General features: G+C 39.3%; 1 protein-coding gene across 1 annotated transcript in view; it reads left to right on the top strand.

Annotated features, from left to right (window-relative positions):
• Positions 1–16,881, top strand: part of SNTB1 (syntrophin beta 1) — a 107,583-nt gene that overhangs the window by 44,787 nt on the left and 45,915 nt on the right. Inside the window, exon 2 of the mRNA XM_071738288.1 lies at positions 9,262–9,478. Within this exon, the coding sequence (XP_071594389.1) occupies positions 9,262–9,478 (217 nt within the window). The remainder of the gene's footprint in view (positions 1–9,261; positions 9,479–16,881) is intronic.

Raw genomic sequence — 16,881 nt, 5'->3', positions numbered from 1 at the left:
AAATTTCTGGAATCCCGTCTACAAAATAATTTTAAATTATGCTATTTAAAAACAATAAACCTGCCAGAAAATAATTTTTTCACCTCAAATAGCACTATGCCCTGGAGTTCCATGAGGACCTTATTTCACTATTTCATCAGGTATCATTTGCATCTTAAGATACAATAACTACAGCTTCTCAGAGATGAGAAGAGTTATTGCTGTGATAAGGGACTCTGAGCTTCGGAGAACTGCACATGATGCCCTGGTCCTATGGCAACACAGATGAGTTTCAGTCATGGCCTTTTTGGGAGCTGCAGTTCTGAGAATTTCCTGTGTTCAAAGTGCTGAGTGCTTTCTGAATAACCAGTGCTAATGACTAGCCAGCTTATTCTTTGATTGTAGTTTGTTGTTAAGATTTTGGTGGCTTATTCCTAGAGAAAACCCACAGTCTCTGGGAGGAAAGGAGTCTATTCAAAAGGCAGCCGAAGAACTGAGGCATCAGTGTATGGCTTAGTATTTCATTGTCCTTCTCTTTTTAATGCCTTCACTGGACATACAGTCTTGCCTTTTCTTCTTGAAAGACTTCAGAACCAGGCAGAGGTGGTCTTGAGCTATCATTATACTACACTGAAATAAATAGAAGTGTAGTTTCTACATTATGACCACCTCTGACTGTAAATTCATCGCAGTTCCCATTTATAGATTTAGAGACCTCCTTAGATTTGTGGGGTTTTTTTCTGAGTTAATTTTTAAGAGTATTTTACAGACTTTCATATGTCTTGTTAGAGAAGTCATTATGCTTCTTCTGTTGAACTGTGATGGTTTGGCTGCACAGAGATGGTGTTGATTGTTAGAGAAAAGTGATCTTGTGGGATGGCATTTTAGAACTGACTACATGCTTTTCCAAATTTACCTCACTCTGTTATTCCCAATTTAAATGAAAAAGGTATAGAGAGATAGGCAGGCACATGGGCACTCGTAGGATTTTGCAGTCCAAGTGTCTGAACTTTAGTAGTGTTCACTTTTTTAAATCTATATATCTATGTATCTGTCTCTATTTACATACGAATATAAATACAAGTATTTATAATCACTGACACTTGAATATTCTGGATATAACCTTTGGTCTCTCCTGTTGGAAAAGTTGCAAATTAAAGCATTTCCAAAAATAAGGACTTGTGTGGTGATCTGAAGCCTTTCAATGAATAGCCTAGCCACAAAAAATATGGCAAGTTGTTAGGTGAATGAATGTCTTGACTTTGTTCATTTTCAAAGCTTTTGGTGTTGTTCATTGAAGAATGAAAAAAAATGAACTTTGAAAATTTGAAGTGGTTACATCCCTGCACTTAAAAATAAATCCTGGGGATCTTGGAAAGTCTTCAAGGTCTTTCCACAGCAAGAAGACTGTAGGCATTGTGAATCCAGTTTCCAGTGACACTGGGACCCCTTTGGACTGTTTAAAATTAAGTCTTAAAAGAGTAGAAATTAAGTTTAGTGCTGAGAAGTCTGTCACTGACTTACTGCATGACTTTCAGGATGGCATTTGAACTTGCTTGTGTCAGTTTAGCCATCTGTAAAACAGGTACAATCATACACAGCATGGTAATTTCCCTCAGTGAGTGCCATTTTCAGTCTATTCTGTGCTACTTAATGATTTGTGTGACTGCTGAAATAACAGAGTGCTCTAAAACTGTAATACCCTTACATATTTTTCACATAATCACTAGTGGTTGAAATATTTGTTCTGACACTTGAGATTACTCATGTAAATAGAAAAATTATAGCATGCTGGTGATGCCAGACACCTTGAATTCCATCTGAGTGTGTGGGTGATTGGAAAGGGATCTATAAATACTAACAGAGAGACAGAAACAACAAGTATGAGCATCATATGAAAAATTCTGAATTAGCTCATTCCAGATATTTAGATAAAATATATTAAAATACATTGTGTCACTACTGAGTAAGAATCTGAGTACTGTAAGCTCACTGAAGAATGCATTTTGTTCCATTCCCTGCTTTCTGTGAAGCCACATCTTTCTGTTGGGCTTTGAGTAGAATTACAAGGACTATGATGACCTAGACCTAACATCAGTTGACTAAAACCTCTTTTTTAATTCTTTAAATTATGAAGCAATCTGCCCTGGAGACAAGCAGAAGCTCCAGTTTGATTATCAATGAGTGTCTCACAGGTCCTACAATGATTTTGCTCAAAATGTGGCTGCTAATTTCCATCTTCAGCTCCCAAATTACCTGTTTCAGATGTTTTCCACTTCCATTATGAAAGATTTGCATAGTTCTAATTGTAGAGTTCATAATGTCACATAACAATGCTGCAAATGAGCTGTATCACATTTTACATAAAAATGTAGTAAGTTATAAAGCTACTGCTAGCAGGTTTTGACAGTAGTCTTTTTCAGTTTTTAGTTCATTAGATAAAGGACACTTATGCAATGTAGCTGCTCTGAGCAGTGTTTATTTTGAGTACAAACTCTTAAAGATACACCTAGTGTCTCCTAGATCAAACCAAAACATCTCTTTTTTAACCTGACATTCTACTTCTGGGGATTACAGAATATAGAGAATTCATACAAAATGTGTATATATATGTATATATATATATATATATACACAGAATTTACAGCCTAAAACTTGTTTTTCGGTTCATGGCAAGAAAGGTACCTCTGCATTTATTTTGGGGAAGTGCATAATGTTTTTGGAAGACAGATGAATATCTTATGGGATCTTGCCACTGGAATTCAGGCATTTATCATTAGTGACGTATTAAGAAGCAGAACTGAATACATCCAATTTATTGAAACAGAAACTTTGCAACTTAAAGTAAATTGCTTAAAGGAATCAGATATGAATAATAGGAAGTATTAACCACAAAAGATTGGTGATTACAAGGTGCTTTGAACAGAAACTGCCTTTTTTTAGAGGCTGCAAGCATGTTATGGTGCTTTCAGCACTGCTTAACATTGCTGTACCTTTTCTTTACATGCAGCTGATCATTTAAAGGAAAAAGCAAAGCATTCTTTATATTTTTAAAATGCATAGTTTGTAGGCCACTTGAAGTCTGGCTGATTACAGCCAGCATTTTGGCACCAGTTGCTAACGTCTTCCCTTCAGGTAAACTTTATCTTAAACGCCCGTTTGTCTCCTGAAGTTGCCCTTTCAAAACACTCATTCATCTCTTCCACATAAAAGGTGTAATAAGTGCACACACTGAATATATTTTTAAAAAGGTTTTTAAAACCTTAAAATTTAGATCCAAGCCTGTCTCCTTAAGGAATAAATGAAGCAACAAAATTGGATTCAACTGAATTAACTTAAAACCAGCAGAAAATGGTAAATTCATCTTAGTCTCACTACAGTATGACAAAGGGATAAACCATAAAGGGGATTTGTATTCTCACAAGGTGTTTATTTTAACTAATTTGTATCATGTCCCAGAGGTGGAGCTCTGACACTCTTGGCAGATCAAGAGGTTTAATATCTCAAATCCCTCTCAGCACAGGGGAAAGCAGATGATGTTAATGGATGGTACTTGTCTGAATGCAGTAACAGATGTTTCTGTGGGAAATCGAGTGGAAACTCTCACCAGCAGGATTATTGACTGGTTTTCATTCTATGCTACATTAAAGCTGCTGAAATGGTCATGCAATACATCTTCATAGATAATCTGATTCAGAAAGTTTTTTTTCAAGTATTAGTGTCAGTGCTGGCACCAGCACCTGGACAGATTCTCATCTTATCTTTATGCACCTGTCACTGTAGGGCATTTGGTTTCCTTGAGTTTAGTGGAAATTTGACTTCTAATTTAAAACCTAGCAGGCACATCGTGGTATTGGGAAGCTGGACTAATATTAATACAAGAGACCTCTTTCCAGCTCTGTTAAAGTCAATTCCATTTCCAACAGTGTAAAATACAATGCATGTACTTTGGCATTGCTTGGGCACAGTTTATAAAATTTATCTCAATACTTCTTTCAGTTACAACTAGCTTAGAAACCGTTAGGGGCATTCTGGTTTAGGCCTTAAAAAACCTGCAAATTCTGTGTTTTAATGTTTCATCAATCAAAATGACACAACCATGCTGAGTGATTGACTTACTTGGCTGATCCTCCCTTCTGAAGGCCACGTACCTGCAGTGATTACTTCAAGGTTTTGCTACAGTCCACCCTTTTCTTGGGACAGTATCACTTCAGCAGCTATTAGGGTTGCTCTCAGCCATTAACTTGGACGTGGATAGTGGTGCTATCTATCACCTTAGAAGTGTTTTCATTTGTTTTCCCCTTTCCAGGTGGTAACTGCAGACCTGTAGCTTGAGCCTCCTCTAGTTCCGCATTAGCAGCTCTTCTGAAACTAAACAAGAATCATTTTTGCAAGAGAATTTTTTGTATGCCAAGCTGCAATATTGTTGCAGATGGTCTGTTGTGCTTGCTGAAGTATAAATGAGTCAAACAGCCCCTTCATACTGAATGAACTGATAAAAGCAATTGACCTCATGATGAATTTCTAGGCTTGATCCCTACATGCAGTCTGAAAACATCTCAGCGTGGTGGAGGACTTGCCTAGATCCTCCTTTTTGGACCATCTTTCACCCTGGCAGTAACTACATCAGATGAAGATGGATTTATAGGAACCTTGTAAAACTTATCTTTTTTGGGGTAGAGGTATCTAATGTTAGGACATTTGAAAATAGCCTCAAGAGGTTCCTGGGTGATATTTTTCTACTAACATTTGGTAGTTGTCTCTGGGTACTTACTCAGGAGAGAATGAATGTATAGAGGAGACACTGGGCTTTTCCTGTGCAAAGAAGTCCTTGATAATCTTCAAGCAGTTTCAGGCATGTTGTTCATTTTGCTTTCTGCACATCCTGGCCTCATCCCTATAGTAACCAAAGAGCTTTGCTCAGGAGCGCTGGCCTCTCCTCAGTGGTCTTTGTCTTTCCTCCTAGGAAACAGTTTCAATGTGTCAGAAGAGTTCCAGTTCCTCAGAACTCTGTCTGGCCAAGAACCTGACCAAGTTGGTCTGTAGTATTTCTGTCATTAAAAGCCTGCTTCTTTCCCTCCCTAAACACAAAGTCATCTGTGAACAGTAACAAAGGATTAATTGTGGAGACCTGGGACTTGGCAGAAATGCCTATAAATGAAGTGATTTTTTTGGAAGCTATGTCGTCTGTCTTACAGATCAAAAAATAAAGGCAAAGTATTTCAGTGGGTATCAGTGGTTTAATTTATTTGATTGCCACTTCCCTTCCTCTTCTCTTGGGGAGGAGGGGGGCACTCCGGAGATTGGAATTTTAATTGCTTGACCACAGTTTCTAATTAGTGGTGCACCAAAAGGGCATGGATCATTAAATAGCATTGAATATAAGGTTCTCTGAGGTTAAGCTATAGCATCAAATGGATGAGTTTAGGCACTTCTGAAGTTACAGTCTGCCAGTAAACTGAGCTATCATAATGAAACCATTCAAATTTTATCTCACTACTTACTGAGAAATTGATTTCTGTTTGCAAAGTATATCCTGTTGGTCCTAAAGAAAGTAGCTTTTTTATATGAATAAATATTTAGCATTTGTATATATGTTATAGATAGGGATCTATTCTGAAGGCATATATATACATGCCTGTAGAATAGTTAAACATAACTCAGAGTTGTTATGCAAAGACATGCTTATTTAATTTTCTTAGATCTTGTACTGTTCTAATCCATTGAGTAGTTTCATTGACAATATATAATAACAGTGCTCTCTACAGCCACTTCAGCCACTTCCTTTTTCCCAGTCAGTACCTGGATTTGTGCTACTTCATCCAAAGGAAATCTAGTTCTTGAGTGTAATGATCAGAGAACAGAATATGATCCACATTATTGCTATAATGTCTAATAGTCTGTATCATATTTTTTCTGATTTTAAAACTTGATGGAAGTGAATTGTATAGCTTCAGTTATCCATTAACATTGCTGCATTAAAGATTCTCAGATAATGCAGTCTGGAATAGGAATATGCTTATAATACACACTGGTATCAACTTGGTTTTCTCTAGGTGGATTAAGAACAGGTTAATGGACAGTCTGCAAAATACAGTCTGTATTTTGGGGCACAACACCATAAATTGTTGTGTGTGTAGTAGGATTACTGGGGTGTTGGTATAAAACAGTGTTCTGCAGGATTTGCATCCAGAGTTGAGGAAAATAGGAAATAATTGCTCATAAAACTTAAGAATCATCTGAATAACATGTGTCTTATTTCAGCTAAAATCATAATCTGGACTTTGGGTATGGATGTGTAATTATGGATTTTGATGGGACAAATGGAACACAGTTGATTCTGAAATGTAAATAATTACGAAGTAAGTGGACCAGTTTTGCCACCTGTTCCACTCCCATATTTCATTTGGGTATTTATTTGTATCCATTTGTGGGCTTTTAAAATGTGAAACACGTTTGAATATGCAAGAACCATATTCTTGTTTGTAAAACCCAGCAGAATTCAGCAATGATTCTAGAGAGCTGTATTTAGTGTGAAGTAGGAAATAAACAGTAAAATCTTGTAAAATCTATTTTTATGGGCATAAAACCTATATTCACTTTTTTGGTTTTTTTTTAATTCTGTAGGATTTTGTAGGAAACTGGTGTTCAGCAGTTTACCAATGTATTAATGGGTCTTCATTCAGCTAAGTTTCTTTCCTGTTGAGAGTTAGTAGAAACTAGAGGTCTGGGAGTTCAGGAGTTTGCTAGAGTTTTCACAGGACATTTTTTTCTCAAGGTGATTTTCTTGGCTTTTGCTGTGTTTGAGACTTCATTTGTGGAAAGAAAGTTGTGTTTCTGCTCTCTCCTTCTGCTTCTGCTTCCTGTAGCAGAGGAGTTTCTGAGCCGGTGCAGCTGCCTGCCGTGAATATGCTGGTGCACAGCATGGAAACTTGGCTTCTTGGCACATGGAAGGGATGGGTCTTCTGTCTCTGTCTCCAGTTTATTAAATTCACATTTTTTGTTCCTGCTTAGGTTTAGAGCCAGATTTTTCACTTCTGCTTCCTTCCTCCTCCTGCACTTCTCTCCTTTCCTTAATTAAAAGATGCTCAGGTTGAATGCATATAGCTTCAGATGGAAAAGGATGAAAATAGCACAGATGAAATAGCTGCAGTGTTGAGATCTGGACCTTTATTTAGCATTACATCTGCTGGCATGTCATTGCAATGGAGTTCAAAAGCTGACTGGATTACTTTTTTTGATTGATAACCTCTAATTTTGAAGGGGACAAAAATTTTTGCAGCCATTTTTTGTTTTTTTTTAACAGTTTCATCTGTCTCTCCATTTCAGTTAATGACAAATGCATATTTGTTCAGTGAAAACAGGAAAATTCACCCCATTTGTATGTTTTCAGTCACTGTTTTCCAAAGGCTATGAGAACCTGCAAGCTGAGATGCTGACTGCAAAAACCAGTATCTATGGCACTGGCTAAAACTGCTCATAGTAAACAATTTTAAAAATCAGGTAATTTATGCAGTGCCCAAGGATAAACACTGCTTTTGAGAGTTAGGTGACACAGCTTATTAGATAATGGACTCAAGGTAGGTGTCTACCAAAAGAACAAATATCAATCTCAACATACTTTGCCTTAAATAGTTTCTGGAAGCCTGCTGGAATCTCATGCCAGCCATTCCCATTTCAAAAACATCTCAGAATAGAATTGGGCAAAGAAATCAAAACAGCAATGTTGGGTAGGACAGTATGTCTGATAAATCACAAATGACCCCTCTCACAGTGGAATATGCTGTAAAATGCCTAAACCCAGAAGTCCTTAATATTGAGGCTAACAGTTTCTTTGTTTTTTTAAATAAAGGAGAGTGAGCAATGGCAAGATGTGCATTGGGCTGTTTTAGAGTAAAGATGGCAATAGATTCTCACAGAGCCTGGGCTCTAGTTTTACACAGCTGCTTCTCTTAGTAAAGCTGCCATAAAGTGCCTTGAAAATAGTGCTGCTGAAGTTGCTCACTTTATCTTTGATTTTTATAGAAACACTATTGTTCTTCTTCACTCTTCTGATTACTTCTCTTGCTTTCACTTTGACCTTAAAAACTTCAGTCTGCTTTCCCTAATTTAACCTCCTTCACCACAATGCTTTTTTTACTTTACCTGGCTTTTTGTTATTCAGTCATTTGCAGTCTCTTCAGCCAAACTGACACGGTGATCTGCACAGTTTCTTTGAAATTACCTCTTAGGACATTTCAATAACCTCCCCAAATAAGTTCACGGTGCTCCTGCCCCTCGGTATTGTCTCGTTGCTCTTTGAGTCATAGTTGTAATCAAGTGGCAGCAGCCAGTTTGGCTGTATACATTGATACATATGTTTAACCAGGGTGCTTAAATGTGAGGCCTTTTCTTGGTTGAGCTCTGTCAGGTTTGTGAAGATGAAGGGGAATGTAGCTGGCAATTTGCCAAGCACATGAAAAGCAAAAGTTATTTTGAACTGTCAGAAGAATTAAAGAACAGGGAAAATGTTGTAATATTTGCCTTCATAAAGAGGGGAATACGAGGTATGTGTGCAAAAGAGATACTGACTTTTGTACACATTAAGGTAATTTGGAAATCCTACATTGACCTGTGCTATCCATACAGGAAGGAAAAGCATTGGGGGAGGCTGAGAAGGCACCTGATCTGATACCTGCACTCTTATGAAAGACTCAAACTCAATTTTATTTCTCCATGAGAAGGTTAAGAGGTGAATTGGTTTTTGTTTACTCCATATATAGCTGCACAAGTAGATCAGATAAAACTGCTTCCCAGCAAGCAGAAATAGCTGTTAAGATCAGTGGTGGGACAGTGACAAGCGTGAATCAGAAGCAAGATGTGAGTCTGCAGCACTGGGAGTATCGCTGGAAGATTTCAGATAATAATAGTTTCACTGTCACTTGGTTGAACATCTCTCTTAAAAACCTTCCCTTTTACCTCAGCCAGCCCATGGCTTCTGTACATAGGAACTGCTGTGTGAGGACTTACAGCCTGTTAAACAATGGTCAGATGGCTCTCCTTGCCTTACACCAGCCACATGTTCTTATTTTTCCTATTCTGTTCTTTTCCCTTGTTGTACTCACTGCACTACACTAAGGTGGGCTGCAATCAGGCTTCCATTTTATCTCTTTGCACAGGTTCCAAATTCCCCCAGTGCACAGGGTTGGTACTGTTTGAAAGAACTCACATGGGATGCAACCAGTGAATATCCTTTTATTTATTATGTTCCTTTTCCCTTTTTTTTTTTTTTTTTATTCATAGTGAAATACATGAGAGAAGCAACACCCTATGTGAAGAAAGGCTCTCCTGTTTCAGAAATTGGGTGGGAGACACCTCCCCCAGAGTCTCCCCGCTTGGGCTCTGCCTCCGCCGAGCCGCAGCCGCAGCTTTCGCTGCCCATCCACAGAGACAAGAAGACGATTCCGCTCAGGATGTGCTACGTGACCCGCAACTTGACCCTCTCAGACCCCGAAAACAGGTGAATGAAGGATGCTCCCCGGGTGGGATTTTTGCCTTCACCTTGAATTGTTGTTGGCCTTTTCAGCACTGTGAGTGGCGAGCTGGTGATGGGCTCTGGCAGCACGCCAGTGAGGGGCAAGTTTGGGAAGGGTGGGTGGTGATGTCTGAGCTGTGTGGTGCTGGGTTTGGTGCACAGCTACAGGGGGTTAGAGACTCGTCAGGTTTTGGGTTGTGCTAAAGAAAGTCTTCAGTGTGGTAATCCAATGTTTTTATTAGAAATAGAATTTCAGATGTTCGTTTTAATCGTGATTAAGTGTCTGCTTTTGAAGGAAAAGACAACGTAGAACCACAGAATGTCAGGGGTTGGAAGGGACCTCTGAAGATCATAGCATCCAACCATCCTGCCAGAGCATTTTAGCATTTTCTTTTTTAAATTAATATTATTTTAAGAATTGCCTGTTTTGTCCATTCGTTTCTGGGCATTAAAGTCAAGAACAGAAAAAAAGTTCCACTTACAGGGCCTTAATTCGGAATTTCTGTGACTTCTTGGGTTTTTTTCTCATAATGTTAAAAATAGGATGAGCTTTTACCAGTCCTTATTTATAACATATGTGGAACAGCTGCACCACACCAGCACAGTCCCTCCTCTAACAGCTGCTGCTAAAAAAGAAACCAGTCAAGTCAGTAATACAGACTGATTCTTCCATCCAAATAATTGTTTGGGGTTTTTCTTCTGCAGTGTTCTGGCTTGCCCAGGAGCTGGGTGTAATGCCTTTGATTCTCAGCACTTATATATAGGCAGTAATAGAATTATATTTTCATCTGTGCAGAGGGATAAGGAGGAGAAGGGAGAGCAGAAGGGTGCTTGGGGAGGATGGGTTCCCCTCTAATCTGTTGCACTGCAATTCAGAAACTTTATTGGTATTTGTGTAATTTTCCTTTTTTCTTTTCTATAGTTGCCTGGCCTTCTTTTTAGGGTTCCCCAACCACCACCACCTATGCTTCATGGTTTGGTATTGCTTTGATTTTACTCTCACCAAGTGGTTACCACAATTGTCAGTGATAAGTGACTACTAAAGAAGTGCAATTGTAAAACAGTAATTTCCCTAGCAGTCTTTCTCAAGTTGAAATCAAGATAGTTATTGAAATCAGCCTCTTTTTTTGACATACATCTGTATAGTTTATGATGTCAAGATTTGATAGCTGTATCACTAGCCTGAGAGTTTGTCATTTCTCTCTGCCAGGGAGTGTATTTTAAATATACCCAGGCATGTTGCATTGTTTAAATGAGCACAATGTAACCACTCTTACAGGTGTTGGCTTCAATTTTTCAGCATTTTCCCCTTTTATTATTTTGTTTTGTGTTGTGTTTTTTTGACAGTGTTGTAATTTTCAGCTATTGTCACTCTTCTGGTCCTCAGTTTTGTCTAGAGAACAATTCGTGGGGCCAAACACTCATTGACCATGATGCTTCTGTCATGAAACTGACATTTTTGAAGCATGCTACAAAAACGTGTGTTCTTAGGTGTTACTTGGAAGTAATGCGTGGGAGAGTCAAGTTGCTCGTTATCATGGTTTTCATTTTGTGTTGCTGTCATTTCCTGTGGAAAGAGTGACTTCTGATATTTACTGCAGTCCAACACAGTGCAGTGTACAGCCTGAACTGAGATTTTCCATCCAAGCACACAGTGCCTCACTATTGTGCTAGCTGCAATGTAATAGTAGCATCCCATGGATTAGTATCTTTAGCTGTTTCAAGGTTTTTAAACAATTTTTATAATGAAACTGATATTTTCCAGTAGAAATGCTAGTCCAATGCAGCAACACAAGAGAGTAATCTGATTTCACAAAAATAATTAAATCTTTGTTTACAACAGAGCCCAAACCATATCCTTACATGCTTATGATACTTCTGTTTCATAACCCAGTGACCTGACATACATAGATCTTGTAACTGATGGTGTCACTTTGCTGGATGGCTTTAGAAACACATTGCTGTCAGGCTGCCAAAGCATATGTTGGCCATAAAAGGCTCCTTTGGACTATAGCTGAGCTGGTTTTCATCTAATACCAAGCATGGACATAGGAAGCATGAGCTTTCCACTGCAGATATTTCTCTGGTGCAGGTGGAGTTCATGTCAAATCAGGATTGTGCAACCACTCTGAACTTGTTTGATGTTCAGCATGATAAGATCCCTGTGTTAAAGGATCCAGAAGGAAACAGATGTTGTTGGCACTGAAGTGTCTCCAGGTCTTAGAAATCTGGGATGAAATGTAAGTTCAATGAGCATGGAGGAAGTTATATGTATAGTTTTCCCACCAGATGCTGTAGCCCTGCAGAAGACTTCTGCTTCTCCTTGAACACTGGCCTTAGTTAAGAGATATCTAAATCTGTGTCTTCTCTCAGATTGTTTGGTGAATCTGTTATTTCAATGCAGGAGTGAAGTTTGGTGCTCTTAGAGCCAGCTGTCCTCAGATGTCTTCTTCACCTAACTAATTCTGTGGGCTCCCTCTGAAGGATGTTGGGAATTCTCTTCTCTGATACCTAAGATACTAAGGAGAAGATCCTTAAGACAAACCAATGCCAAACTTAGTGTGCAGGAATATTTTTTTAATAGTACAAACATTACAACAGGAGAAAAGATGCAGAACAACTTAGTGGCATCTATGTCATTCTCCTCAAGACACAGGACCATTTTTATATTTTATGCTGGAAGAAACTAGGCTAAAATAATTGCTACTCAAATCTGTGTTTTTAATGAAAAGTGTCCTTGGTGGCAGTAATAAAAGTTAATGTCAGGCATCACAGAGGAGCATCCCTTCCCTGTAAAGAGGCATGTGGGAATGGTCACAGCTAGTAATACCAATAAGGAGTAAGTCTTACTGCAGTGTAAAAAGCTTTTAAACAGCTTCTTGTGATGATATTAAAGAATAGGAGAAAGAAAGACAAAAAAGAAATAGGTGCCTGAGGTGAAATTTTTCTGGTGCTTTTGCAGTCTTGGAACATAATGCAACTTCTGCACCCAACACACAGGAGCGATTCCTCTCACTCCCTGGAGGAAAAAGGCTGTGCTGCATGCAGTGAAAAGGTTTTCACATCTGCTTTTGAAATCACCCTAAAGTCCTGCTTGCACTTAATTTGGCCAAACCTAGGAGGAGTGGGCTTGATTCAGCACAAATCACATTTTTCTCGTAGCAGGGGACCAGAGCAGTGTGGTGCTTGCAGGGAACTGCAGCAGGGATCTGGTCTTAAGGATTGAGTTACTCATTGGCAGGATTTGCCTGCTGGTGGGAAAGGTTTGCTTGGGTTTTGAAGCTGTGGCAGCACTGCAGCAAGTAAAGGAGCTGTTTGTATCCATCACACTGAGGATACACGGAGAACCAGATAAGGAACTTTCCTTATCTCTTGTTCGTTTCGGGGCTGAACTGAAAATTACGATCAGAAGGTGAAATTGAGCAGATAGGTTTTAAAGGTGGGAAAGGAACTGGCTCTGATCCACTCAATCTGGGCATTGTACACTGAGCTGCATCTGGGAATTACTTGAGCTTCCTGGGATGGCAGAAAGGTACAAGACAGAATGAGACCTGTTTATTCCAAAGGCAGCTACAGGCTTAGGTGGCCTCATTATTTTCATTAAATTTTTTTCTTTTGCTTTGGGAAGTACCAATTAACTGAAAGATTAACTGCAAGATTTGCAAAGCTGTCTTTCCCAAAACTGGTTCCTTTTGCACACATTCTTAAAAAAAAAATTTAAAAATTCTTCCATTATTTAATAACATGTCAGTAAGGCACAGTAACAGGGTCAGTGCAATTTAACATTTTTAATTGTAATGGGTGTACAAGCATGTAATTTATGTAAGCATGAAATATTCCTGTGTGGTTCTGTAATGGCATTTCAAAATCTTAAATAAGAAACTTCTTAAAGTAAAAACTGAGTTTCAACCAGATTTAATATGACATGGTAAAAAGTAGTCCTTGTGTCAAAAATTAATGCTGATAACAAGTTAGGAGAAAAATATGAAGATGAAATAAATAGAAAAGTAAAATAAGTAAAAGTCAGGGATCTGTGACACCTCTATAGTACAGCACTGTACAAAAAATTGACTAATTGACTTTCTGAATGTTTGTGTTTATTTACAGAGGTTGTGGCTGGAGTTCTAGTAGAAACTCCATGTCTTTTCAGTAAAACTCTAGAAAATTATGTCAGACTGGACGTTGGGAAGCATTTCTTTACCAAGAGGATGTTCAAACAGTGAAATAAGCTTCCTAGGTGGTTGATGCCTCAAGCCTGTCAATGTTTAAGGGGCATTTTGGACAGTGCCCTTAACAATATGCTGCAACATGATCAGCCCTAAAGTGGTCAGGCAGTTGGACCAGATGATCATTGTAGGTCCCTTACAATGGAAATATTCTGTTCTGCTCTGTTCTATACTATGCTATAGAAGAAATTAAAGACATTTACCTCCTGCACCTCTTCATGCTCATGCAGGTATAATCCAAGGGTGGCCAAGGGGCAGAGAGGTAAATATTAGGCAGTGGAGAAGAGTCTGAATGTCTTGTTGATGAAAGTGTGGCCTCCTGGCTCCTGCCTCCACCCTGCCTGTTTCCTGCTTGGTAAACAGGACCATGCTTTGATGTTGGCAGGCACCAGCAGCTACTGGTGTACAAAACAAAGGCTGAATTCTCCTTGCAGAGCAGCCTGGTTTTTTTTCCCCTGACGGGAGAGCTGATTCCCTGAGTCACATACCTGCTGTGGGGCTTGCAGAGGGCAGGGCACTGCTGCAGAGAGTGACCATGGCACTGAGAAGGACTGATGGCTGCTCTGGTAGAGCATAGGTCCTGTTTATTTTTTATTTGTCTCTTCCCCCTTAAGAGGTAGTTTGATAAAACTGGGCCCAGTCAACAATATTGGCTGCTGGTAGAGTCACAGATGGGGTGAGATGCTGGGCAGAGGCTGAGCCCTGGACCCAGCACTAAGGGTGTGATACAGCATTTCCATCACGGTGCTGGTACTGCTGCAGCACTGTGGAGCTGTGTCAGCCCTTGGAGGACACCAGAGGTTCTGTGGAACTTCCTGGAGAGGCAGAAATCTTCCCTTTCTAATGGACAGTACAGATTTATCAGGACTGTAGTTCAGGAAAGTTGGGTCCCTTTCCTGCTACCATTCTTTGCAGCTGAGCAGAAGAAAGCAAAAGGACTTATGTCTGCATCAGAGACAGAACAGGTTCTCCATCTCTGGATGTTTTTAAAAAGGGACTGGATGTGGCACTCAGTGCCATGGTCTGGTAACCACAGTGGTAGTGGATTAAGGGTTGGACTTGATGATCTCAGAGGTCCTTTCCAACCAGGATGACTCTAATTTTGTGATTCTGTGAAAGTTACAGATACTATAATGGGCACAGTACCAGTATAAAAAAATCACCTTCCACACATCCCCAAGGAATTTGTGCCATATTGCTTGTGCTGTTATTGAACTGCTCTCTGGTTGCAAATGAAATCTCTGTGAAATGAAGAGACTGTATTTAATTTGCAGTGTTGTGGTGACCTACAGCTTGAAATCCTTGGATGAAAGGCATATAACACTTAATTATCATTATTGGTACAGACATGTTTTACTATTTGAATATCAAGAAGTCCTTTGAAGAACTCATTGAGCCTCCTGAAGTCCTGATTTATATCAAGAATTTTTGTTACTCTTTTGGGTTTTGTTTTTTGTCCCCTCGTGGGCTGTGTTTATCTGTTTAGATTACTGTTAAACTAGGGAAGAAATCAACAGTCCAACATTACAGTAAAGCAACTTGAAAGGATGCAAAGAACAAAAATGTCAATAATCAGAGTGAAACTCTGGTTTCCTCTCTTCCTTAAACCACCATGTTTTGCTGTATGCACAGTCAGACAGAAAGATTATATACCACTGTGGAGCCCTCTACATCCTTGCCCACGAATGGTCATGAATTTAAGATCAAAGCAAATGAGTTTTTAACCTTAGCTCCCAACCATTTTACTATTACACATCCAAATTCTCCTTCTGTGTAAAGTAGGAAGTTTCTTGTGTTCTTGTTTATTTATAGTACTGTAACTGCTAATCTGCCAACAAAATCTACCCTTTACTTGAAGGGATGAACATGTAGGTGGCACTTGATATTTATCTATTGTTTTCTCTTTTCAAGTTGGAGGAAGTTTATTAAGCATTTGCAGCATCCCCTTCAATACCCTGAGGATAGGAGAAAGAAGAATAAGTGTTGTGAGGGAGAGGAACGTAGGGATGGATGAATGCCTGGGTCATGAGGGAGACCTCCTCCTCCTTGCTACATTAGCATGTCCTCTCTAATAGTTGCATGGCAGTGGGAACTTCCTTGGTAGGTAGGGTCAGTGCATTCAGGGCCAGGGTTGATAGATGAGAGACAGGTAAGATTGCATTTCTTCTCTTATAACAGAATTTTGGGGCAAATTATTAATTTCTGGAACAAATAATTGGTTCAGACAGGACTATCTGACAGTCCTCTATCATCTACATCATCTTCTTTGGGCAGCTCTGAGAGTGCTGGTGTTTTTTGGAAGCTGCAGTCATCTCTGTTCATAAGGGATGGTTTTCCACTCCTGTGGGAGCTGGAGCTCTGAAGCCTATAGGCAGGAAAGGTGATTTTATTTTTTTTTCTTCATTATTAGGAATAGTTATTTTCCATCATTTGTGAAAATCCTCACCTGCCAAAAAGGTCGTCAGTTTTGCTGTGGGTCATATGACCTCATATCTTAGCCTGCATTTCTTCTCAGCTTTCTTGGAGGATCACTGAGATCAGACACCTTTGTAGGACTGTCCCTGCTGTAGAGAGGAGTGTTTTGGTCTCTTTTGAATTAAATCACCATCTAAGCTTCTGGGAAAAAAATCCAAATCCAGACAACCTGAAGATCATTTTCTGCAGAGCAGCCTCAAGGGTATTCATTTACTCAAACACAACAACAAAATATGTTGAACTTTGGATGTTCGTTTACTTTTATTTACTTTTAATTTTTGCTGTGTTTAATCACTTTAAAATAGCTTTCTATTGTCCTAAGGACCTGCATCAGTTTAAGAAATGGATTGCTCGGGGAATGTGCCAGGATTTGGGGACACGGTGAAAATCCCTGAGTTTTCCCATGGGGTGTTTGAGATACCAGTGTAGAACTGGGTAATTCTGACATGTGTGACTGGCCTTTAGTCTGTGCAGGTCCTGGTGAATCTGGGATTAATCATGTCTCACTTTCTTGAAAAACAAATTGCTTCTTTTCCCTAGGCTCAATGACATGGGGCCAGACAGGTGAGGTCCTGATGTTCTTTCCCATCTCCAGCACAAATTGAATAGGAATTGGCAAACTTCCTGCACGTGCTACTCCAAAAAAGTGTCTGTACATGCATGCAGACATGTGAGTGTGAATAAAAT

This window comes from Heliangelus exortis, chromosome 2 (genome assembly GCF_036169615.1).
Source record: "Heliangelus exortis chromosome 2, bHelExo1.hap1, whole genome shotgun sequence".
Classification (NCBI taxonomy): Eukaryota; Metazoa; Chordata; class Aves; order Apodiformes; family Trochilidae; genus Heliangelus; species Heliangelus exortis.
Note: the sequence above shows the minus strand (reverse complement) of the source record. Positions and strands in the feature narration are given on the sequence as shown.